Here is a 23,227-nt window from a genome sequence, read left to right on the forward strand (position 1 = left end):
CCCCGCCCCCCGGAGCAGACCTCTGTGAGGTGTGGTCTTGTCTCAAAGGACCGACGTGGGGAGTACCAGAGAAAGGGCACTTGGGCTGTGCATGCTCACTTGGCCATCCCCTCCCCGCACGGTACTCCACTCAGCCACCGACGCAGTCTAAGGGAGAACTTGGAGCGGAGCTGGAAGAAAGACACAAGAGCCCTTGCATGCAAGTCAGGTGGAGAAGGAGAACGCAACGAGGAAAAGAGACACAGAAACAAAGCGAAAGGGGCCGCTCAGAGGAAAGCACCTTGGGAGCAAGTTTTACCACTGGCTTGGGCAGAGGAATTTGCAGAGTTTCTCTTTGGACTGAAAGCCTGGCCCAGTCGCATGCTGCCCAGTCGCAGTCACGGACCTCACTGGGGCCGGCTTAGCAGCTCTGTAGGCACCCCGGTGGCCAGGGACCTCGGCTCTTTGCAGAGTAACTTCAGGGAAAGTACTTGGCGTGCAGTTCCCTTCTCTTCCGGAAAGCTGGGGCGGGGGATGGGGGGTGGGGGGCTGGGGAGGCGGATGGCCCCTGCACGCAGCACCTTGGCGGCGGGCTCCTGGCGCCGTGCACCACCGGGCAGGCCCAGGGCGAAAGCCACGTGGCAGTGACGGGGCGCAGGTGGGGCAGCAGCTGATGCCCCCCGGGCTCTCCCCCAGGTCCCCTAAGAAGGAGCGCGGGAGGCTTTCGCGCGGCGGGCACACTCGGCATTCAGCCGCCGGATTTCAATTCCTGGCGCCAGCCGAGGGGCCCCAGACGGACGGACGAGAAAGGGACGAGTGGGGCTGGGATACCACGGCACTTGCGGGAAAGGCCTGACAGGGGTCTCTGAAGAGAACGTTTGGGGTTGAGAGGCGCGGAGGCCACCGCGGTGGAGGGGCTCGGGTGGGCTCCCGGGCGGGCTCTGGTGCGGCCAAGACACAGGGCGGGTGGTGGCCACGCCCACTGCCCTGGCACGGGTTAGACCCGGGAGCACGCCGCGTCCTGCGCGGGGCTCGGGGGCTCCATCCGGCCCAGGCCGCATGCGTGCCTCCCCCCGCCCCACACCCCTGCGCCGCCCGTGTCTGCCCCGTCACCGCCCGCCCCGCGGGCCTGTGCGCATGCGTGCCCCAGGCCCGCGCACTCTGCTAGGCGCTGCCGCCCAGCGGCGTTCCTGGGCGCTGCAGCTGAAGCTGCCGGTGCCGCCTCCGTCGCCTTCAGTCCCCAGAGGCCGGCGCTCAGGGCCAGGGCCACATGGAGAGTGAGTCGAGGTCCGGGGAAGGCGGGGCTGCCCCAGAATCCTGGAGCACCTTGGTCGCAGACGAGGGCGGTGAGGAGGCGGGGGCCCTCAGGGAGACCGGCTCCTGCGGGCACGCGGGGGCGCTTCTGGCCCTCGAGGCTCTGGGGGTGGTGGCAGAGGCTGTGCGGGAAGCTGAGGCCCAGGGGGGCACAGAGGAGGCCGGCGCGGGGCCGGAGTTGGTGCTGGTGGTGGAGGATATCGCGGCGGTGGTGGAGGTGGTGGCGGTGGAAGTCGAGGAGGTGCTGGCGGCGGAAGACGAGGAGGTGCTGGCGGTGGAAGTCGAGGAGGTGCTGGCGGTGGAAGTCGAGGAGGTGCTGGCGGCGGAAGACGAGGAGGTGCTGGCGGCGGAAGACGAGGAGGCGGCGCAAGCACAGCAGGTCGAGAGGCCGAAGGAGCTGTGGCAGGCAGAGCCGGTGCCCCGGCCCGACCCAGCCGGGGCCGCACTTGCCGCGCTGGAGGTGGTTCAGGAAGCGCTCCGCTCTGTGGACGCCCAAGCCTCCAGGGCCTACTTGCGGCTGAAGCGCAGGATGAATCGGAAGCGCAGTGGTCACCTGGCTCGAAGAAGGGCCATCATCCAGGGCATCCCTGGCTTCTGGGCACACGCCGTATCCTTCAGCCTGCTGGCTGGGTTTGGGCACCTGTGGAGGAGAGTGGGAGCAGGGCAGCAGGGTGCAGAGCCTCAGCCAGGGGCAGGAGAGCTGCGGGGATGGGCCTCGCTCCCCCAGCCGTGGGCCCCAGGCCTCTAGCGCTGGGCACCTCGCGGCAGTAGGCCGCCCAGGCAGCAGTGGGCCCAAGGCGGGAGCAGTGGCCCCAGCCTTCTCCTGCACAGCAGAGGGGCAGGGGCCAGCAGAGGGTGGTCCCGGAGGAGGTGGGTGCGGGGAGGGAGTGGGCGTTGGGGGGAAAGGCAGGGGCTGGGACCTGTGCATTGCTGCCTGAGCAGAAGGTCCGGGCCAGTGCTTTGGGGCTGCAGCACCCCAACAGGCCTCTGCGGTCGCGGAACCCGGGTCAACACTCTGGACTCCTAGTGAAGCCCGGTCCCACTTGGCTCAGAGCAGATGCTGCAAGGAAAGGATTTGGGGGGTGCGTGGGGCAGATGGAGAGGCTGCGCGCCTCCTTCCCGGTCCTTCCCAACCTGTCTTTTTGGCGAGGTCACGGCAGACCTAGAGTTCTGTGCGCTTGCACTCATTGAGGGTCAGTCAGCGGGCTGGCCGACTTCAGCGGCCCCCGGGGCCCTGGACACGGTGCAGGGGTGCTACAAACTCTGTCTCCGCAGGTCCTACTGAGGCGGGCCGAGGCCCCTGGCCCAGGTGCTCACAGAAACGTTTCCTGCCTCCCTGCCTCTCCGTCTCCACGTCCCCCACCCTGGCTCGCTCTCTCCCCCCCTGCCGTCCCTCTGCAAGTCTCTTCCTCGGAGTTTGGGTGTCTCTGTCTCTCTCTCTCTCCTCCTTCGCGCCCCGTCCTCCCACACTACCCCTTTCCTCCCTCTCTTGCTGACTCTGCCAGGCTCTTGCTTGGCACCCTGGCTGTGCAGCCATGCTGCAAGTGAGCGGAGCAGCCCCCTTGTGGGCACAGAAGGTCCCTCAAGAGCCCAGGGCTTCAGGGGAGCACACAAGCAAACACGGCCGTGAGCGGGGGACCGAGCCCATCCAGACATCCAGCGTGGTGACTGACCGCCTCCTGGCCCAGCCGGCCCCGGGCACAGGCCAGACGGACTTGGGAAGGCAAAGCAGGCAGGCTCTTGGCCTCGCCCTGTTGATCCTCCAGCCCAGCGCCACCCCAGGGCAGAGCATGGGTGACGAAAGGGCAAGCGCTGAGGAGGCTGGGAGTGTGGCGGTGCCTTCTGTTTGTGCACAGGCCCCATTCGGTCCCTGGCTCTCGGTCGGGAAGGGCCGGGGGTTCCCGGGTGGTTCCCGGTTCTCTTTCCGGAGCACTTGCCGTCGAGGCTCCTTGACCCAAGGCAGATCCTGAATCACCCGCAGATATCAGCCGTGACAGGTGACCAGGACGCAGACCTGCTCAGCTACATGACCAATTTAGAGGTTAGCCCTGGAGACGGAGGCCGGCGGTGGTGCCTTGGGAGTGGGGTTGCAGCTGGAGGGGCTGCGGCAGGGTTGCTCAGAGCCGCGCTCAGTCCCCTTCCCCCTCCCCGTCCTCTCGCTTTGCTGGGCCAGGTGGAGGAGCTGGTTCATCCCAAGTACCGCTGCAGGCTGATGTTTTCCTTTGGGAGCAACCCCTACTTCCAGAACGACGTGATCGTTAAGGAGTATCACCTTAGCATCGCCGGTAAGAGTGGGCCTGAGCTTCAGGGGAGCTGGCGGAGGGCCGCCGGGCACGTGGGCCCCGGGAACGGGAAGGGAGGTGTATGGGGTCCTGGGGGCGGGGGAGGGATTTGGCACCGGAGGGGGAGAGGTTGTAGGTTGGGAGCGAGAGCGGGCGTGGGGCCCTGGCCATGGACGGCCTCCCTTAAGTTTCCTCGTCCTGCAGGATATAGGGCGACTCGTTGCACCCAAGTCCAGTGGTTCTGGGATGAGGAACGTGGAGGTGCCAGCCGCAGGCGAGACAGCAGCAGCCTGAACTTCTTCAACTGGTTGTGTGACCCCAGCTGCCCGGGGCCCAACAGGATGGCCGAGGTGAGGCCCCTGCAGCCTTCGTCCGCCACGGTGATGCTGGGGCCCCGGCTGCTGGGGACCGGGGCCGGGGGCCCCACGCTCACCTGGCCTTTTTTCCCCTCCCAGATCATCATCGAAGAGCTGTGGCCCAATCCCTTGCAGTACTACCCTAGGCCGGAAGGCGGCCCATGGGAGTGAGCTGAGAGGAAGACCTGTCGGTAAGGAGCCCCGAGGGCTGGGTCCTGAACTGTGTGGGGAGGGTGCCCGGGGACAGTCAGTTTCATGGCGGGGAAACTGAGGCTCAGAGGAGCCTGGGCCCACGCAGCAGCTGGCAGGGTGGGAAGTGAGCCTGGGGCCACTCAGAGCACACCCACAGGGCGGAGGAGGTGTCTAGTCCGGCAGGTGCCTGCCCCCCATGCTGTGTGCCGGCAAATCCCTGCTCAATCGGGCGAAGCAAGGCTTCGCCACCGCCTTTTCCTGAACTGTCTCCCGTGGCTGTCGGCCCCTCTCTCGGTCCTCCTGCCAACGCCTTCAGTTGGGGATGGCCGGCCTATCTTGGGGAGTCGGGCTCCTTGTCCCGTCCCCGTCGTGGGCCACGACTCCCGGGCTGCCCTCCACGTTCCTGAGCACCGCCTGGCCTCCCGCAGCCATACGGACATCCTGGGAAATGGCCCTAGGCCGTCCACAGGAGGGTCGTGGCGCCCTCGCTGGGGAGGAACAGGGATCCCACGGGGACGAGGCGGGCCCGCAACATCACGTTGGCGATCCCGGCAGCATGTGTTTTCACAAATAGCTAAGATTTTTGTGTGTGTTTTCCTGTTTGTCTCTGTGTGTGTGTGATGCGTGTGTGTATGTGTCGGGGCATGGCCGCTGTGTGGAAGTGGACATCAGAGAGCACCCGAGTTTGACCACCGAGACGAATTTGATGAGGCCTCCACCGTTGAGAGACATGGATGGGCTCGTCTCCGTGGTGCTCTGCCTGCACGGGACAGAAACAGGGACAAGGATCAGCAGGGGCGGCGCTAGAGAGTATCCTGCCCAATGCTGCAGGGACAGGGGGAAGGGCCATAAACAAGTTACAGAGCCCTTTGGGTCCATGTGTCGGCTTCTGTCGGGGGCACGGGAAATGGCAAGGAGGAAATCAGCCTGCTGGGATCCTCCAGCCCCCATCCTGTTGGATTCCATGGGTGGGCGTGATGGAGAGCTTGGGGGCCGGGCGCAGCAGGGCTGGGCCTGGGGAGAGAACCCCACCCTTCCTAGGCAGGATCTGGCCGAGGAGGGGAAAAAGGTGCAGCTCTCCCGGTGAAGTCTTGTTCTTTAGAGCAGGGGGCCCAGGAGGGTCCAAGGTGCTCCCGAGCGGGGCCCTGGTGCCCCCTTGGCTCCTCGCACCACCATATTCACATCGCTTGGAGAGCTTTTCCAAGTTCCCCTGCTCCTGGAAGTGTGCCCTGCGTTGCTGAGATGCGAGGCCATGCATGCTTCTGGTCAGGTCCAGCACAAACCCAAGGGTCCCGGCAGGACCAAGGGGGAGGCGGTCCCTCACCGTCCCTGTGGACACCAGACCCTCCTGCAGGTAACACCACCCACCGCAGGGGACAGTTCCACGGATATGTGAGGGTACGCCAGTGTGGTCCACAGGCTGTGTGACATCGTGAGTCTGCTGTGTGTGAGGGAGCAGCTGTGGGCGGGTCCGCATCCGTGTGTGTGTGTGTGTGTGTGTGTGTGCGCGCGCATTTTCAAGCACCTCTGGCCACCTGAGCATTCCTCTGAGCTGAGGACCATGTGTGTAGGATTCTGCACGTGTGTGTGTGGACTTGCATGTCCTCTTTTGCTCCCCTGTGTGCAGGCCGTCATGGGTGCATGGGCGCTTAGCTTGTGTGTCTCGTATGTGTGTGCGCGTGGGTGACCAGGGTGTATGCCTGCATCCCGGAGACAGGGTGTGTTTATGTTTTGCGTCTGTGTGTGTGCACACCCATGGGTGAGTGTGTTGCGAGGCCTCGAGTGACTGCATGCACACCGGCGCCGTGTGGGCGTGTTCACGTGTGCTGCAGGTGCATGCCGGCGTGTGCACACGTGTGTCTCTGAGTGTGGCTACGTGTGCTTGCCTCATGTGTGGGTGGAGGCTTCAGGTGCACACACGCGAGAGTGTGTGGCGAGTGTGAACGTGTGTGTGCTGGACGCCGAGTGTGTAGGTGTCTGTTTCTTGGTTGTGTGTTCCCGTGAGCAGGACTGTGGTTTTGCGTGGCCGAGTGTCATGCCTGCGAGCTGGTTCCGTGCATTTTTTTGCGTAGGTGTGTGCTTCTACGCACAGAGGCATGTGTGTATGCGTGCACGCAGAATTCTGTATGCCTGGGTGAGGTGAGTGGTGTGTATTCGGTGCGTATGCATTTCCAGGCACCGCTGGGTGTGTGACCCTGCAGGGCTACGCATACAAGGCTGTGTGCCGTAGTCCTTGCCTGGGAGTGTTTTGTGTGCATACCCTTGTGTGCCCACAGATTCCTGTGGTGTGTTTGGGGACTTGCAGGCCCAGGGGTTATTGTGGTTTTGGGTGTGTACCTGTGCGTGTAGGTGTCGCCACCCTTGCAAGCCTCGGTGCTGGAGACTCTGTGTGTGTGTGTTTTTCTGTGCGTGTGTGTGTGCGCGTGCGTGTAGGCATGTCTCTGTGTGAGGGGATAAGTGGGAATGCCTCTGTGCCATCGAGCAGGTGTATTCACTGTGTGTCTCCTCTTCTGTAATCAGTGTGTGTGTTTGTGTGTATGGGGACAATTGGAAATGCCCTTATGCCGTAGACCATGTGTTTTCATTGTGTGTCTCCTCTTCACTAAGCAACGTCTGCGTGTGTGTGTGTGTGTGTGTGTGTGTGTGTATGTGTGTTTCTCTGGGGCCTTCTTTGTACACAGTTGTGCTGGAGAGTTTGGTGTGTGTTGTGGGTACATGTTTCCATGTGAACTTGTGTTTCCAGTTGTAGGGCTGAGGGTGCATGTCTCTGTGACATGAGATAGGTTGTGCAGGGAGTGCATGTGGGTTTGCGTGGGCTTAAGCGCGTGTGCACGTACGTGCGTGTGAGTGTAGCGGTTGACTGTGCATTTCTATATCAGGGAGGATGTGTTGTTTTCTCACATGTGTCTGAATCCTCAGGGCGTGCGCATATGAGTGTGTGTTTTGGACCCTTGAGAATGCCTGCGTGTCAGATTCTGTGGATGTTTCTGGATTGCGGGGGATCACGGGCATACTTCCTTTTTGAGCAGGTCAACTGCGTACGCCTGTGCCGGAGACCTTGTATGGGTTGTCTGTGTGTACGTGTGCTTGCAAGCGCACGTGTGTGTTGGTGTACTGTGTGTGGTGTGCTCTGTGTGATTGCAGAAGCATGAACCTGTGTGTGTGTGTTTGTGTGCCTGTTTGAGTGGCTACGTGTGTGTTCCTGTATGACACAGACCATGTGTTTTACTTACATGCTTCTGTACCCTCAGGGCTATGTGTGAGTGTGTCGTGCTCAGATGTAACGTCGTGAGTAGCGTATGCCTGCGTGCTGGAGTTTGTGGATGTGTTGGGGTGTGTGTGTTAGTGTTCTTGGGCACACCCGTGTAATGGATTTTATGGTGGTGCCACATGCGTATGCCTCTGCCGGACACCTCGTGTGAATTGGGTCTGTTCTGGGTGTTTTTGCAAGCACCTATGTGTCTGCAGGCAAGGGATGGTGTGCATGCTTCAGATCAACATGAGCGAGTGTGTACACAGTGTGTACAGTGGGTTCGAGGAGAGTATGTGTGTATGTGTGTGTGTGTGTGTGTGCGCGCACACTTGATGGGCTACTTGTGTGTTCCAGGATGACGTAGACCATGGGTTTTGCTTACGTGCTTCTCTATCCTCAGGGGAGTGTGTGTGTGGTTGCGTGTGTTCTGTGTGTGTGTGTGAGTGTGCATGCTCAGATGTGTTGGCGTCAGTTGTGTATGCCTCTGTGCCAGGGGTTTTTGATGTGGTCATTTCCGTGTGTGAGTATGATGGTTCCGCGACACACGTGTGTATGTATTTTGGGGCCGGGATTGTATGTGTAGGCCTTTGCCGGAGACCTTCTGTGAGTCGTATGCATTGTGTGTGTGTGTCTGTGTTCGTGTTTACAAGCCCCTATGTGTCTGTATGCAAGGGCTGCTGTTACAAGCCTGAATTTCATACCGAGGAGTGTGAGTTTAGTGTGTTCAGTAGGTTTCCTTGAGCGTGTGTGTGTTTGTGTGTGTGCGTGTGTGTGAATGGAGCTTGTGGGTGTGTGTTTGCATTTTCATGTGTCTGTGTGTGTGTGTGTGTGTGTCTGTGCGCATGTGTCATCTCCACGCCCCTCCCTGTCCACTCGCCCTGCACTCACCCCGTCTTCGACGTTCCCCACCGCCTGCACCTCAGCTGGGCTTGGGATCTGGCAACGTGTGCCCACGAATGGATCCCGGCAGAGCCTCCCAGCGGCCCCTGTGGTGCTATGCCGACATCTCATGCTGTTTGTGGAGTCCTGACCTCATTGCCTTGGGGAACTGGGTTCCCTCCTGGCGGCCCCGGCAGCTAGGTGTAGGTCGAGGAGGGTTTGGCCTTCGGGCTCGGGAACCCTGCCGGCTTCACGGTTCGGGCCTGAACGTCAGCAAGTCTGCCCGCGGTTGGTCAGATCTCAAGTTGGGGATCTCAAGTCCGATACAGCCCCTCAGGGAGAATTCTAGGGTGGTGGAGAGCAACGGGCCAAAGGAAGACTGCTGGGGCCATCGTCACGTCTTCTGGTCTCCTTGTCGCCTAAGCTGGAGAGTAGCCTCACAGCTCCCCCAGGCCAGTCCGTGGGATTCATCGTGTCGACAAGATGGAGGGGAAGTCCCAGGCATGCTGACGGTTGCAGCGGGGCTGCCCGCGGGGATCCGGACGTGGAGGACCCCAGAACGTGCTGCGCTCGCCCCACCCACTTTCCCTAGAGCCCTCTGCGGCTCGCTCCTCGGGGCTTTTAGGAAGGGCCTGCCGAGCTCTACAGGGGAGAGGAAAGGCTGGACGGTGCCGCTAAAGCGCCTCCCAGGTGTCTCCCATAAACACAGGCGCTCCGCTTCCTTGACTGGGGGATGCCCCGCCTGCCCCGGAAAGAGGTGTTTAGGATTGGACCCCTGCCGCAGGTCGCATGGCTTAAGCTGTTGGGCGCATCATAAGGACATCGGGTTTCCTCCCAGGGCCTTAGGGTGCAAACCAGGGGATGTGGCTCGTGCACATCTGCCTGGAGTTCAGGGCAGGTTCAGGGCAAACACGTACGTGGCGCAAGAGGGCTGAGCGCCTCCTGAAGAAGACCGCCCGCTCCAGGGGCTTAATGGCCAGAGCTGCTGGGAGACGGACGCTTGCTACGGGACTGGAGGACCCAGGGCAACGGTCTTCCACGCATGTGGTCTCGCAGGCAAGGGATGGGGCGCCCAGAATGCGTGTGTGCTTTCCAGTGTACGTGTGTCGAGGCGACGGGGACAAGAAACAAGGGAGGTGCCCTTGAAACCCAGCCTCCCGTGAGGTCTCCGTTCCAGGCTGCTTACCTCTTGTCCTTTGGCCCCTCTCCTGTTCCTTCCCTAGCAGGGGCAATGCCAGATGTCTGTCATTGCATGAATGTCTGTCTCCCTGGATTGCGAGTGGACGTGGAGATCATCCACATGATGGCTGAACACATGGAAACCACAGTCCAAGGCCGTGGGGGTGCATATGAAATCCGGTCCACTGCAAACCCACCGCAGACCCGGCTGGGAACGGAATAGGTCTGTCCGTGCACGCGCTTCCACATGCACGTGTGTGTACATGGAAGGCCACGCCTGTGTACCCCTTTCCCACGGTGTTACAGCCAGCTGCCCACACGGGTACCTGTGGGCACGCAAAGAAACCTTGGTCTGAACACACGGGTGTGTAAGCACTCGGCTGTACTGAACACCGCTGGCACCTTAGAAGGCAGCCGGCATGAACTCTGCGCAGCTCGAACCCCCGCGATAACATTAGTCCAGCCGCCCATGGAGTGGAGCCATGGCGCAGAGCCACGCATCCACCGCCGGTTCAGGAGACGGAGCCGAAGAAGACCTGTGCGAGGGCACAGAAGATGCCGTGGCCTCAAGAGTCGGTACGGACCTGCCGGGGACACGTGGAGGGTGAAGAACCGCCGGAGCAACCACGACAGGCACCTCCGTGTACAGGACGCGGCACGTGTGGCCCTTTGACGACTGAGATGACTGACGTGTGGTGTAAGAAACCCGTCTGTTCCTGTAATGCTGGGGGAGACCGGCTTGCACTGGCTGCACACCAAAATTGCCCCAAGCCTACCTTGTTGGCCCAAAGCCACACGTTGGGTATCCTCTCTCCACGAGTGGGGGCCAGCCCTGGGGACGTGACGGGCCAGCCCTGGGGACGTGACGGCCCAGCCTCAAGTTCTGCTCACGGTCTGACCTGGTGGCCCGCAGGGGAAGGCTAGAGAAGATGTGTTCTCCTCTGCAGGCCAGACAAGCTGGGAACGCCTTCCCCACGGCATTTGTGGTTTCGCCCGAATGCAACGGAAGACACTCAGTCTCTGGAAGTGAAGGTACGTGCGTACGTGCTGTGTCACCTGGGAGCCAGCCCCAGCTTCTTGCCTCCGGCCTCCCAAAGGGTGCACACTGTAGTCACCTGGCCGCCAGACAGAATGCCCAACTGCCCATCCACAGGGTTCGCCCAGACATTGTCTCAGGGGAGGGGCATCCGGATTCACGTTGCCGGATGCCCTTGGCTGCACGAAAGGCACGCCTCCCTCTGTGCTCCATGCCAAACACACTGAGTGTCTGTGGGTAAGTGTGTGTGTGTGTGTGTGTGTGTGTGTCTGTGTGTGTTTGTGTCGGGGGCACCCAGCTTGGGACCCTTTCCCTGGTCACGTGACCAGTGGCTAGTCACAGAGGAGAAGAGGGCTCTTATTTCATGGGAAAGGAGGTGCTCGGACAGGCTTCTGCATCTTGCTTCCTGAAGCCTTCATCTTCCAGAGACCCTGTGGCCAGAGAGTGGGCAGAGAAACAGCGCCCTGAAGACAAACATCGAGTCGGGGGAAGAGGGAGAGCAGAGCATGGGGAAAGGACAGGCGGAGAGACGGATTGAGCACTCTCGGTCCCTCTTCTCCTGAGCAGCCAAGGACGTGGCCTGGGGGCAAACTGTGGCCGAACCCCCGCCCCCTAGCCCCGTGCCCCGAACAGGCAGACCGCTTCCGACCTCTGTCTCCTGGAATGGCCCTATTCCGCAATGCCTGGGCTGACGTTTCCACGCACGCTAGGCCAGGGTTCCCGGTGGTGCATACGCTGTCCTCAGTCTTGGACGATCGTGTTGGGGAAGGGCAAGGGACGGTTTCGCATTGACAGGCTACAAACACCGGGTGGAGAGCGGGCTGGAGGAGGCCACGGGATGGAGGGGAGGGGGTTGTGGGCCCTGGGGCCTGGGGCGCCTTAGGTAGAGCCCGAGGCCACCCTGGAGGAGGCGCACTGGCTGCCTCCCTGGCCGGCTCCCGCAGGGGGTGAGGGGCGGGGCCTGTGGCGGCCACGCCCACGGCCTTGCCGCTGGCAGCACCTGGGGTCCGGCCATTGTCCTGGGCGTGGATCAGGCCTCCTTCGCGCCGAGGCCCCACGCGTGCCACCTCCACCTCGGCCCCGTGGCCTCCTGGCCGGAAGCCCTTGTGCGCATGCGTCCCAGACTCCGGTGGCTTCTGCGAGGAGACGGCTGACGTCCCCCCTTCGCTGGGCCGCGGAGCTCCACTGCCGGGCCGCCTGCGGGAGCCGCGTGCTCACCCCTCCTGCTCCGTTCCTCCGCAGCTGCCCCAGCTGGGGGCCACATGGGACGCGGGACTGCCCCCCAATCCTGACCGACTCCGTCGAGGGAGGGGTCCATCGGGACGCGGCTGTCCGCGGACATATAGCCCCACCCCCAGAAGAGAGGCGAAGGTGCTGCTGGGCCTAGGCGTGGGGATGGCGGCAGAGCCAGCGCAGGACGAGGAGGGCCGTTGGGAGAGAGAGGGCGCCATCCTGGTGGTGGAGCTTGTGCTAGTGGGAGATGACATAATGTTGGTGTGGCAGCTTGCGGTGGTCCAGGTGGCGGAGGACCCCGGGGAGACTGAGGAGGAGGACGAGGACGAGGACGACGAGGCTAGGGAGGTTGGCAGTGAGGCTGAGGAAGAGGGGGAGGCTGAGGAGGGCGAGGAGACTGAGGAGGAGGAGGAGGAAGAGGAGGAGGAGGAAGAGGAGGAGGAGGAAGAGGAGGAGGAAGAGGAGGAGGAGGAGGAGGAGGCTGTTGAGGATGAGGTTGCAGAGGTACCAGAGGTGCAGGAGGAGGAGGAGGAGGAGGAAGACAGGAGGGAAGAGGCCTGGGAGGAGAGCCAGAAGGAGCGAGAAGCGCAGGAGCTGCAGGAGAAGCAGGAAGGGGAAGAACGGCCAGAGGCACGGCCAGGTCCGCCCCCGTCCCCGCCCCAGGCCCTCGAGGCCCTGCAGTCAGAGCTGGAGCCCATGAACAAAGACGCCAGCAGGGCCTACTCTGGGCTCAAGCTCAGGTTCTGGCAGAGGCGACGGCGTCACCTGGACCACCGAAGCGCCCTCATCTGGGGCATCCCTGGCTTCTGGGCCAAGGCTGTATCCTTGATACCTTCACGGAGGGACCCCGATGTGGCCGGGCTAGCGCAGGAGACTCCTGTGGCAGGGGGCCTGCGTTGTGGTGGCCTGGCTCATGCCTCGGTGATCACGACAGTTTCGAATCCCTGCTTCCGGGTGGGGGTCCCTGGTGGGGCCGCAGGTTGCCCTCGATGTGCCTGGGAGGGGGCCGTGGGTGGGCAGGGAGGTCACCGAGGATTTCCAGCTTTCTGTGTTAGTGCCCAGCAGGGAATTACCTAACTAACTAATGCAGCAGGCCGTGCGGGGGCGCAGGGGCCCTTGACACAATCTGTGAGGTGGAGTGGGTCCCGGTGGTAGGAGGGGAGATGCAGGGCGCACTTGCTGTGCAGACCTGCTCTGTTGTTGTAGCTCTTTCTTCTCCAGCCCTCGGAGAGTCCTTGACCCGAAGCAGTTTGTGAACCACCCGCAGATGTCAGCCATGCTCAGTGAGCAAGATGAAGGCATACTTGGCTCCATGACGGATTTGAAGGTCTGGCCCGGGAGATGGAGGCCCGGCCTGGGGGATGGGAGAAGAGGGGGTAACAGAAGCGATTCCTCCCCAAGGCCAGGAGGGGAAGGGTCTGCTGGACAGAGATCTCAACCCTCTCCCCCACTTTGCCGCCCGGCAGGTGGAGGAACTCGAGTCTCCCCGTGATGGCCGCAAGATCCTGCTCTTCTTTCGCGAGAACTCCTACTTCCGCAACGACGTCGTTGAGAAGGAGTATGTCCTCAGGGCTGCTGGTAAGGGGCCTCCGCGTGCATGGGCGGTAGCAGGTGGAGGCGGCAGGGTTGAACCTGATGCATCATCCAGCGCCTTCGCACGGACCCTTCCTCTTGCAGGGTACGAGCCGTCTCATTCCACTCCCATCCAGTGGCACCACTGTTACGAACAGGAGGCCTGTAGCCGCAGACACCACAAGAGCAGCCTTAACTTCTTCAGCTGGTTCTCTGACCACAGCTTTGCCGGGCCTAGCAGGATAGCTGAGGTGGGTCCCTGTGACAAACCGCGCACGTGAACCTGCCTGTGCTCCCCAGCGGACTGGGATGTGCATCTGAGCCCTGCCCCGTTTCCCCTGCCAGATCATCATGGACGACCTGTGGCCCGATCCCCTGCAGTACTACGTGAGGAAGAAGGCCCCAGCAGAGGGAACTGAGAGGAGGGCAGGTGAGACGCCCAGGGCGTGGGTGCTGAAAATGCTCCGTGCGGCTCCGTGGGAGCTGGGCTCCACAAATGCAGAAACGGAGGCTTAGAGGAACACTCAAGAGGCGGTGACCCCGTGTCCAAAGGGCATCACCGTGAGTCGGGGAGGGCGGTGTCAAACTGGTTCTGCCTGGGAAGCTTGAGGCAGGCGGGTCCGGCAATACCAGTGAGCAGAGCCGGAGAAGCAGTCGGCTCAGCAGCTGCCTTGCGGGAAGTGCCACTCCCTGGCCGTGAACTCCTGCCCTCAGGTCTCCTCGCCACCGCCTCAGCTTTGAGCCCACCTAAGCACCTCTTGCCAGCCTTGGCGCAGATGTCTGCGTTCCCTGGCGTAAAGGCTCATGCGTCACCCCGTCACTTTTGTGTGTTCATCGGTAGAGTCCTCCCAGTCATCTCCCTGGGCAATCTCCTGTGCCCACCGCAATCAGCCAGAGAACACTGGAGAGCGTGCACAGATACCGTTGCTATGTGGGTGGAGGAAATGTAGGGGGATCGCCATCAAGGGCCGGGGAGAGGGGCAGGGGAGAATGGCCTCCGTTCCCCGAAAGGGCCTTGAAACCCTCAAGCAAACCTGCGTGTGGCCCGTAGAGGATACTCACCGGCCGCCTCATGTGTGCCCAGGTGACTGTGTGCCCGTGTGTCTGTGTCTGTGTCTCCGTCTCTCCCAGGGAACTTGAGCATGTTGAGGTGAATACGAAGAAGCCTTGCCCTTGACCCGGAAAGAGTCCAGGACCTTCAGATGGAGCCGGATGATCAGCCTGGTCCCTCCCACAGGGAACACCTCCAGTCTGGTGCCTGGGAGAAACACAGGGCCGATTGAGGCCCCCTGTAAAAATACTGAAATGTGGAAAAACGACGTCAACCGTGTTTATGTGTGTTACTGTGTGTACGCTCACACACGGTCGTCTTCATGGAAAGGGGCAGGTGGGGAGCCTGAGCTCATGGGATTCCCGTCGATGCTTACTACTCTGCCCCGGCATCCTTATTCCGTGGAAGGGGTGGGGCCGTATGCTGGCCCAGAGGTCCAGGTCACACGAGCTCTGGGACTGCATCCCAGCGTGGCAGAGGTCCTTCCCCTAGGGATGGTGGAGGTGGGCAGGGAGAGGAGATGAGCGAAAGGCCAGCTAACAGGGCCCATGCCTTCCCTGGGGAAATAACAGAGGTCAAAGAAAGGGAAGGGCGAGCCAGGGCCAAACGTGTCCAGTGTCAACTTTTGGTGGATGGCGATGACCGTCTCCCAGAGATGCTCCCTGGTGGATGACCTCACACACAGCACGGGTGGGACTGTAGTTTCATTACTCCGTTGAACCCCAGTGCCAGGGCTCTCCTTTCTTCTAAACAAGGGGCCCAGGCCCTTGCTGACACAGTCATCCTCTCAGCCCCAGATACAGCGGGAGCGAGTGGGGGCCAGGCCCTGTGGAGGGACTGTTGGAGAGGGGAAAGTGGGAGGAGGGAAGGTAGGAAAGATCACCCTGTCGTTCTGGCCCAGGTAGCTGGGCGGAAGCATAAATTGCAGGGAAAGGCGCGCGCGCGCCCGTGCGGGCCCGCACACACACGCACGCGCGCGCGCACACACACACACGAACACCATCGGGTTCCAACCGCCCTAAGCCACAGAATATTTAGCCACTCACATACACTGACACATACTCAGGAGCAGAGCCAACACCCCCAGCCAACACACAGTGATTCAGTCACCCTCATGTCCTGACACGCACACACTCACTCACCCTCCCAGGCACACAACCTTCACCCACTCACATGTCCAGAGACACGCTCACATACTGACAACCCCACGCAGCCCCATGATCCCCACTTCCCGGCTTCCCTAGGACGTTGGCTTGGGGTCCCCCAGATGGTCAGCAGAGGAGAGGGCAGAGTATTGCTGAATGCGAGACCCAGGACACCCGCCCGTGTGCTGTCTGTCCCGTGCTGACCCCGAGGCTGATCTGCCTCCTTCTCCGTGGTCTGAAGGCAGGTGCCCAATGCCCTCTATCCGCTTAGACCCCAAAAGGGAAATGCCACCAAAGGGCACCCCTAGTCCTCACCAACACCCCACGGAGCACGCTCCCCTGGTTAAGGGCCAAGTGCGCGCAGGCTGCTTTGACCGTGTAGGGCACCGTCCATCTTCTGAGGTCTTGGCCTCACTCCTCCCACTTTCAAATTCTTTGTGACTTTGGGACTCAGAGGCCAGTCTCTTGCACGGAGCATAGATGTGGCCAGCTTTTCAACACCTGCCCGTTCTGCTGTCGTCCACATCTTACTCCAGTGCTGTGAAGCCCCGTTACTGACCAGCCCCGTTACTGACACAGGGCAGTCCACAATCACAGTACTTGGTGTCTGTGTACTCCCTGGCTGTTTCCACCCTCTATTCCTCCGTGACTTCCCCATTTGCTGTCTCATGTTTTCGGGAAACGTGACAGCTGCCCTGGTTGACACCACTGGATTCAGCTCTGCTCAGCCGAACTGTTGCTTCCCCACGCGTGGGTGGCCCCTTCCTCACAGGCGATGTGTCCTTTGGGTCTACATGCCTCGCAAAGTATGAATTCAGCTGGGGGCAGACCAGTCCTTGCCTCCCCGCCTCCGCTCTTCCTCGCCACGCCCTGCCTGTCTCTCCCTCCCCATCCCTGCGCACGGCTCTCCCTCCTGCCCCTGTCCCTCTCTTCCCTTCTCTCCCTCCCTCCCATTCCCCCTCTCTCCCCCAGCTCTTCTTCTCCTTCTGGGCTTCTCTCCCTCTCCTCCCAGTCTCCCCCTCCTCCCCCTCCCCCTGTCACCACCCCAGCCTTCTCCCTCTCCAAGGCTGTGCTCCTGTTCCTGCGGTAACACCAGAGGAGCCTCCTCTAGTGGTTTGGGCAAGGTTGCAAGTGCTGGGTCAGTTTGGATTGTACCAGTAATTCCAAAGTCTGAGCTGTCTCACGGACTGTCTCAGACATTTGTTTCTTCGCCCCATAGACAGCCATGCATCTTACTCCCTGCAGGGGCGTTTGTGACACTTGTTGCGACCACAGCCCCTGCACTTAACGCCAAGGGAGTTCCTCCTGCGTCTTTCTGGTCAAAATCCCCCAGGACACACCGACCCACTCCTTCTAATGGAGGCCCTCCCACGATGCAACCGCAACGCTGGTGGCCTTGCCATCACCCACGAGGCCTTCCCTGACACCTCAGGCGGCAAGCATCCTATCCCGCCACAGCACCCGCCCCCGCCCCCCGGAGCAGACCTCTGTGAGGTGTGGTCTTGTCTCAAAGGACCGACGTGGGGAGTACCAGAGAAAGGGCACTTGGGCTGTGCATGCTCACTTGGCCATCCCCTCCCCGCACGGTACTCCACTCAGCCACCGACGCAGTCTAAGGGAGAACTTGGAGCGGAGCTGGAAGAAAGACACAAGAGCCCTTGCATGCAAGTCAGGTGGAGAAGGAGAACGCAACGAGGAAAAGAGACACAGAAACAAAGCGAAAGGGGCCGCTCAGAGGAAAGCACCTTGGGAGCAAGTTTTACCACTGGCTTGGGCAGAGGAATTTGCAGAGTTTCTCTTTGGACTGAAAGCCTGGCCCAGTCGCATGCTGCCCAGTCGCAGTCACGGACCTCACTGGGGCCGGCTTAGCAGCTCTGTAGGCACCCCGGTGGCCAGGGACCTCGGCTCTTTGCAGAGTAACTTCAGGGAAAGTACTTGGCGTGCAGTTCCCTTCTCTTCCGGAAAGCTGGGGCGGGGGATGGGGGGTGGGGGGCTGGGGAGGCGGATGGCCCCTGCACGCAGCACCTTGGCGGCGGGCTCCTGGCGCCGTGCACCACCGGGCAGGCCCAGGGCGAAAGCCACGTGGCAGTGACGGGACGCAGGTGGGGCAGCAGCTGATGCCCCCCGGGCTCTCCCCCAGGTCCCCTAAGAAGGAGCGCGGGAGGCTTTCGCGCGGCGGGCACACTCGGCATTCAGCCGCCGGATTTCAATTCCTGGCGCCAGCCGAGGGGCCCCAGACGGACGGACGAGAAAGGGACGAGTGGGGCTGGGATACCACGGCACTTGCGGGAAAGGCCTGACAGGGGTCTCTGAAGAGAACGTTTGGGGTTGAGAGGCGCGGAGGCCACCGCGGTGGAGGGGCTCGGGTGGGCTCCCGGGCGGGCTCTGGTGCGGCCAAGACACAGGGCGGGTGGTGGCCACGCCCACTGCCCTGGCACGGGTTAGACCCGGGAGCACGCCGCGTCCTGCGCGGGGCTCGGGGGCTCCATCCGGCCCAGGCCGCATGCGTGCCTCCCCCCGCCCCACACCCCTGCGCCGCCCGTGTCTGCCCCGTCACCGCCCGCCCCGCGGGCCTGTGCGCATGCGTGCCCCAGGCCCGCGCACTCTGCTAGGCGCTGCCGCCCAGCGGCGTTCCTGGGCGCTGCAGCTGAAGCTGCCGGTGCCGCCTCCGTCGCCTTCAGTCCCCAGAGGCCGGCGCTCAGGGCCAGGGCCACATGGAGAGTGAGTCGAGGTCCGGGGAAGGCGGGGCTGCCCCAGAATCCTGGAGCACCTTGGTCGCAGACGAGGGCGGTGAGGAGGCGGGGGCCCTCAGGGAGACCGGCTCCTGCGGGCACGCGGGGGCGCTTCTGGCCCTCGAGGCTGCGGGGGTGGTGGCAGAGGCTGTGCGGGAAGCTGAGGCCCAGGGGGGCACAGAGGAGGCCGGCGCGGGGCCGGAGTTGGTGCTGGTGGTGGAGGATATCGCGGCGGTGGTGGAGGTGGTGGCGGTGGAAGTCGAGGAGGTGCTGGCGGCGGAAGACGAGGAGGTGCTGGCGGTGGAAGTCGAGGAGGTGCTGGCGGTGGAAGTCGAGGAGGTGCTGGCGGCGGAAGACGAGGAGGTGCTGGCGGCGGAAGACGAGGAGGCGGCGCAAGCACAGCAGGTCGAGAGGCCGAAGGAGCTGTGGCAGGCAGAGCCGGTGCCCCGGCCCGACCCAGCCGGGGCCGCACTTGCCGCGCTGGAGGTGGTTCAGGAAGCGCTCCGCTCTGTGGACGCCCAAGCCTCCAGGGCCTACTTGCGGCTGAAGCGCAGGATGAATCGGAAGCGCAGTGGTCACCTGGCTCGAAGAAGGGCCATCATCCAGGGCATCCCTGGCTTCTGGGCACACGCCGTATCCTTCAGCCTGCTGGCTGGGTTTGGGCACCTGTGGAGGAGAGTGGGAGCAGGGCAGCAGGGTGCAGAGCCTCAGCCAGGGGCAGGAGAGCTGCGGGGATGGGCCTCGCTCCCCCAGCCGTGGGCCCCAGGCCTCTAGCGCTGGGCACCTCGCGGCAGTAGGCCGCCCAGGCAGCAGTGGGCCCAAGGCGGGAGCAGTGGCCCCAGCCTTCTCCTGCACAGCAGAGGGGCAGGGGCCAGCAGAGGGTGGTCCCGGAGGAGGTGGGTGCGGGGAGGGAGTGGGCGTTGGGGGGAAAGGCAGGGGCTGGGACCTGTGCATTGCTGCCTGAGCAGAAGGTCCGGGCCAGTGCTTTGGGGCTGCAGCACCCCAACAGGCCTCTGCGGTCGCGGAACCCGGGTCAACACTCTGGACTCCTAGTGAAGCCCGGTCCCACTTGGCTCAGAGCAGATGCTGCAAGGAAAGGATTTGGGGGGTGCGTGGGGCAGATGGAGAGGCTGCGCGCCTCCTTCCCGGTCCTTCCCAACCTGTCTTTTTGGCGAGGTCACGGCAGACCTAGAGTTCTGTGCGCTTGCACTCATTGAGGGTCAGTCAGCGGGCTGGCCGACTTCAGCGGCCCCCGGGGCCCTGGACACGGTGCAGGGGTGCTACAAACTCTGTCTCCGCAGGTCCTACTGAGGCGGGCCGAGGCCCCTGGCCCAGGTGCTCACAGAAACGTTTCCTGCCTCCCTGCCTCTCCGTCTCCACGTCCCCCACCCTGGCTCGCTCTCTCCCCCCCTGCCGTCCCTCTGCAAGTCTCTTCCTCGGAGTTTGGGTGTCTCTGTCTCTCTCTCTCTCCTCCTTCGCGCCCCGTCCTCCCACACTACCCCTTTCCTCCCTCTCTTGCTGACTCTGCCAGGCTCTTGCTTGGCACCCTGGCTGTGCAGCCATGCTGCAAGTGAGCGGAGCAGCCCCCTTGTGGGCACAGAAGGTCCCTCAAGAGCCCAGGGCTTCAGGGGAGCACACAAGCAAACACGGCCGTGAGCGGGGGACCGAGCCCATCCAGACATCCAGCGTGGTGACTGACCGCCTCCTGGCCCAGCCGGCCCCGGGCACAGGCCAGACGGACTTGGGAAGGCAAAGCAGGCAGGCTCTTGGCCTCGCCCTGTTGATCCTCCAGCCCAGCGCCACCCCAGGGCAGAGCATGGGTGACGAAAGGGCAAGCGCTGAGGAGGCTGGGAGTGTGGCGGTGCCTTCTGTTTGTGCACAGGCCCCATTCGGTCCCTGGCTCTCGGTCGGGAAGGGCCGGGGGTTCCCGGGTGGTTCCCGGTTCTCTTTCCGGAGCACTTGCCGTCGAGGCTCCTTGACCCAAGGCAGATCCTGAATCACCCGCAGATATCAGCCGTGACAGGTGACCAGGACGCAGACCTGCTCAGCTACATGACCAATTTAGAGGTTAGCCCTGGAGACGGAGGCCGGCGGTGGTGCCTTGGGAGTGGGGTTGCAGCTGGAGGGGCTGCGGCAGGGTTGCTCAGAGCCGCGCTCAGTCCCCTTCCCCCTCCCCGTCCTCTCGCTTTGCTGGGCCAGGTGGAGGAGCTGGTTCATCCCAAGTACCGCTGCAGGCTGATGTTTTCCTTTGGGAGCAACCCCTACTTCCAGAACGACGTGATCGTTAAGGAGTATCACCTTAGCATCGCCGGTAAGAGTGGGCCTGAGCTTCAGGGGAGCTGGCGGAGGGCCGCCGGGCACGTGGGCCCCGGGAACGGGAAGGGAGGTGTATGGGGTCCTGGGGGCGGGGGAGGGATTTGGCACCGGAGGGGGAGAGGTTGTAGGTTGGGAGCGAGAGCGGGCGTGGGGCCCTGGCCATGGACGGCCTCCCTTAAGTTTCCTCGTCCTGCAGGATATAGGGCGACTCGTTGCACCCAAGTCCAGTGGTTCTGGGATGAGGAACGTGGAGGTGCCAGCCGCAGGCGAGACAGCAGCAGCCTGAACTTCTTCAACTGGTTGTGTGACCCCAGCTGCCCGGGGCCCAACAGGATGGCCGAGGTGAGGCCCCTGCAGCCTTCGTCCGCCACGGTGATGCTGGGGCCCCGGCTGCTGGGGACCGGGGCCGGGGGCCCCACGCTCACCTGGCCTTTTTTCCCCTCCCAGATCATCATCGAAGAGCTGTGGCCCAATCCCTTGCAGTACTACCCTAGGCCGGAAGGCGGCCCATGGGAGTGAGCTGAGAGGAAGACCTGTCGGTAAGGAGCCCCGAGGGCTGGGTCCTGAACTGTGTGGGGAGGGTGCCCGGGGACAGTCAGTTTCATGGCGGGGAAACTGAGGCTCAGAGGAGCCTGGGCCCACGCAGCAGCTGGCAGGGTGGGAAGTGAGCCTGGGGCCACTCAGAGCACACCCACAGGGCGGAGGAGGTGTCTAGTCCGGCAGGTGCCTGCCCCCCATGCTGTGTGCCGGCAAATCCCTGCTCAATCGGGCGAAGCAAGGCTTCGCCACCGCCTTTTCCTGAACTGTCTCCCGTGGCTGTCGGCCCCTCTCTCGGTCCTCCTGCCAACGCCTTCAGTTGGGGATGGCCGGCCTATCTTGGGGAGTCGGGCTCCTTGTCCCGTCCCCGTCGTGGGCCACGACTCCCGGGCTGCCCTCCACGTTCCTGAGCACCGCCTGGCCTCCCGCAGCCATACGGACATCCTGGGAAATGGCCCTAGGCCGTCCACAGGAGGGTCGTGGCGCCCTCGCTGGGGAGGAACAGGGATCCCACGGGGACGAGGCGGGCCCGCAACATCACGTTGGCGATCCCGGCAGCATGTGTTTTCACAAATAGCTAAGATTTTTGTGTGTGTTTTCCTGTTTGTCTCTGTGTGTGTGTGATGCGTGTGTGTATGTGTCGGGGCATGGCCGCTGTGTGGAAGTGGACATCAGAGAGCACCCGAGTTTGACCACCGAGACGAATTTGATGAGGCCTCCACCGTTGAGAGACATGGATGGGCTCGTCTCCGTGGTGCTCTGCCTGCACGGGACAGAAACAGGGACAAGGATCAGCAGGGGCGGCGCTAGAGAGTATCCTGCCCAATGCTGCAGGGACAGGGGGAAGGGCCATAAACAAGTTACAGAGCCCTTTGGGTCCATGTGTCGGCTTCTGTCGGGGGCACGGGAAATGGCAAGGAGGAAATCAGCCTGCTGGGATCCTCCAGCCCCCATCCTGTTGGATTCCATGGGTGGGCGTGATGGAGAGCTTGGGGGCCGGGCGCAGCAGGGCTGGGCCTGGGGAGAGAACCCCACCCTTCCTAGGCAGGATCTGGCCGAGGAGGGGAAAAAGGTGCAGCTCTCCCGGTGAAGTCTTGTTCTTTAGAGCAGGGGGCCCAGGAGGGTCCAAGGTGCTCCCGAGCGGGGCCCTGGTGCCCCCTTGGCTCCTCGCACCACCATATTCACATCGCTTGGAGAGCTTTTCCAAGTTCCCCTGCTCCTGGAAGTGTGCCCTGCGTTGCTGAGATGCGAGGCCATGCATGCTTCTGGTCAGGTCCAGCACAAACCCAAGGGTCCCGGCAGGACCAAGGGGGAGGCGGTCCCTCACCGTCCCTGTGGACACCAGACCCTCCTGCAGGTAACACCACCCACCGCAGGGGACAGTTCCACGGATATGTGAGGGTACGCCAGTGTGGTCCACAGGCTGTGTGACATCGTGAGTCTGCTGTGTGTGAGGGAGCAGCTGTGGGCGGGTCCGCATCCGTGTGTGTGTGTGTGTGTGTGTGTGCGCGCGCATTTTCAAGCACCTCTGGCCACCTGAGCATTCCTCTGAGCTGAGGACCATGTGTGTAGGATTCTGCACGTGTGTGTGTGGACTTGCATGTCCTCTTTTGCTCCCCTGTGTGCAGGCCGTCATGGGTGCGTGGGCGCTTAGCTTGTGTGTCTCGTATGTGTGTGCGCGTGGGTGACCAGGGTGTATGCCTGCATCCCGGAGACAGGGTGTGTTTATGTTTTGCGTCTGTGTGTGTGCACACCCATGGGTGAGTGTGTTGCGAGGCCTCGAGTGACTGCATGCACACCGGCGCCGTGTGGGCGTGTTCACGTGTGCTGCAGGTGCATGCCGGCGTGTGCACACGTGTGTCTCTGAGTGTGGCTACGTGTGCTTGCCTCATGTGTGGGTGGAGGCTTCAGGTGCACACACGCGAGAGTGTGTGGCGAGTGTGAACGTGTGTGTGCTGGACGCCGAGTGTGTAGGTGTCTGTTTCTTGGTTGTGTGTTCCCGTGAGCAGGACTGTGGTTTTGCGTGGCCGAGTGTCATGCCTGCGAGCTGGTTCCGTGCATTTTTTTGCGTAGGTGTGTGCTTCTACGCACAGAGGCATGTGTGTATGCGTGCACGCAGAATTCTGTATGCCTGGGTGAGGTGAGTGGTGTGTATTCGGTGCGTATGCATT

The 23,227-nt window shown here is 62.6% G+C and overlaps 1 protein-coding gene across 1 annotated transcript in view; it reads left to right on the forward strand.

Moving 5' to 3' along the window:
- Positions 1-3,916: 3,916 nt before the first annotated feature.
- The window catches only part of LOC308337796 (testis-specific Y-encoded protein 10-like), a gene marked incomplete at its 5' end in the record, with an annotated part of 79,493 nt that continues 60,182 nt past the window's right edge, over positions 3,917-23,227 (forward strand). Inside the window, one exon of the mRNA XM_080795994.1 lies at positions 3,917-3,925. Within this exon, the coding sequence (XP_080652120.1) occupies positions 3,917-3,925 (9 nt within the window). The remainder of the gene's footprint in view (positions 3,926-23,227) is intronic.

This window comes from Martes martes, assembly GCF_963455335.1.
Source record: "Martes martes genome assembly, chromosome: Y".
In the NCBI taxonomy this organism is placed as follows: domain Eukaryota; kingdom Metazoa; phylum Chordata; class Mammalia; order Carnivora; family Mustelidae; genus Martes; species Martes martes.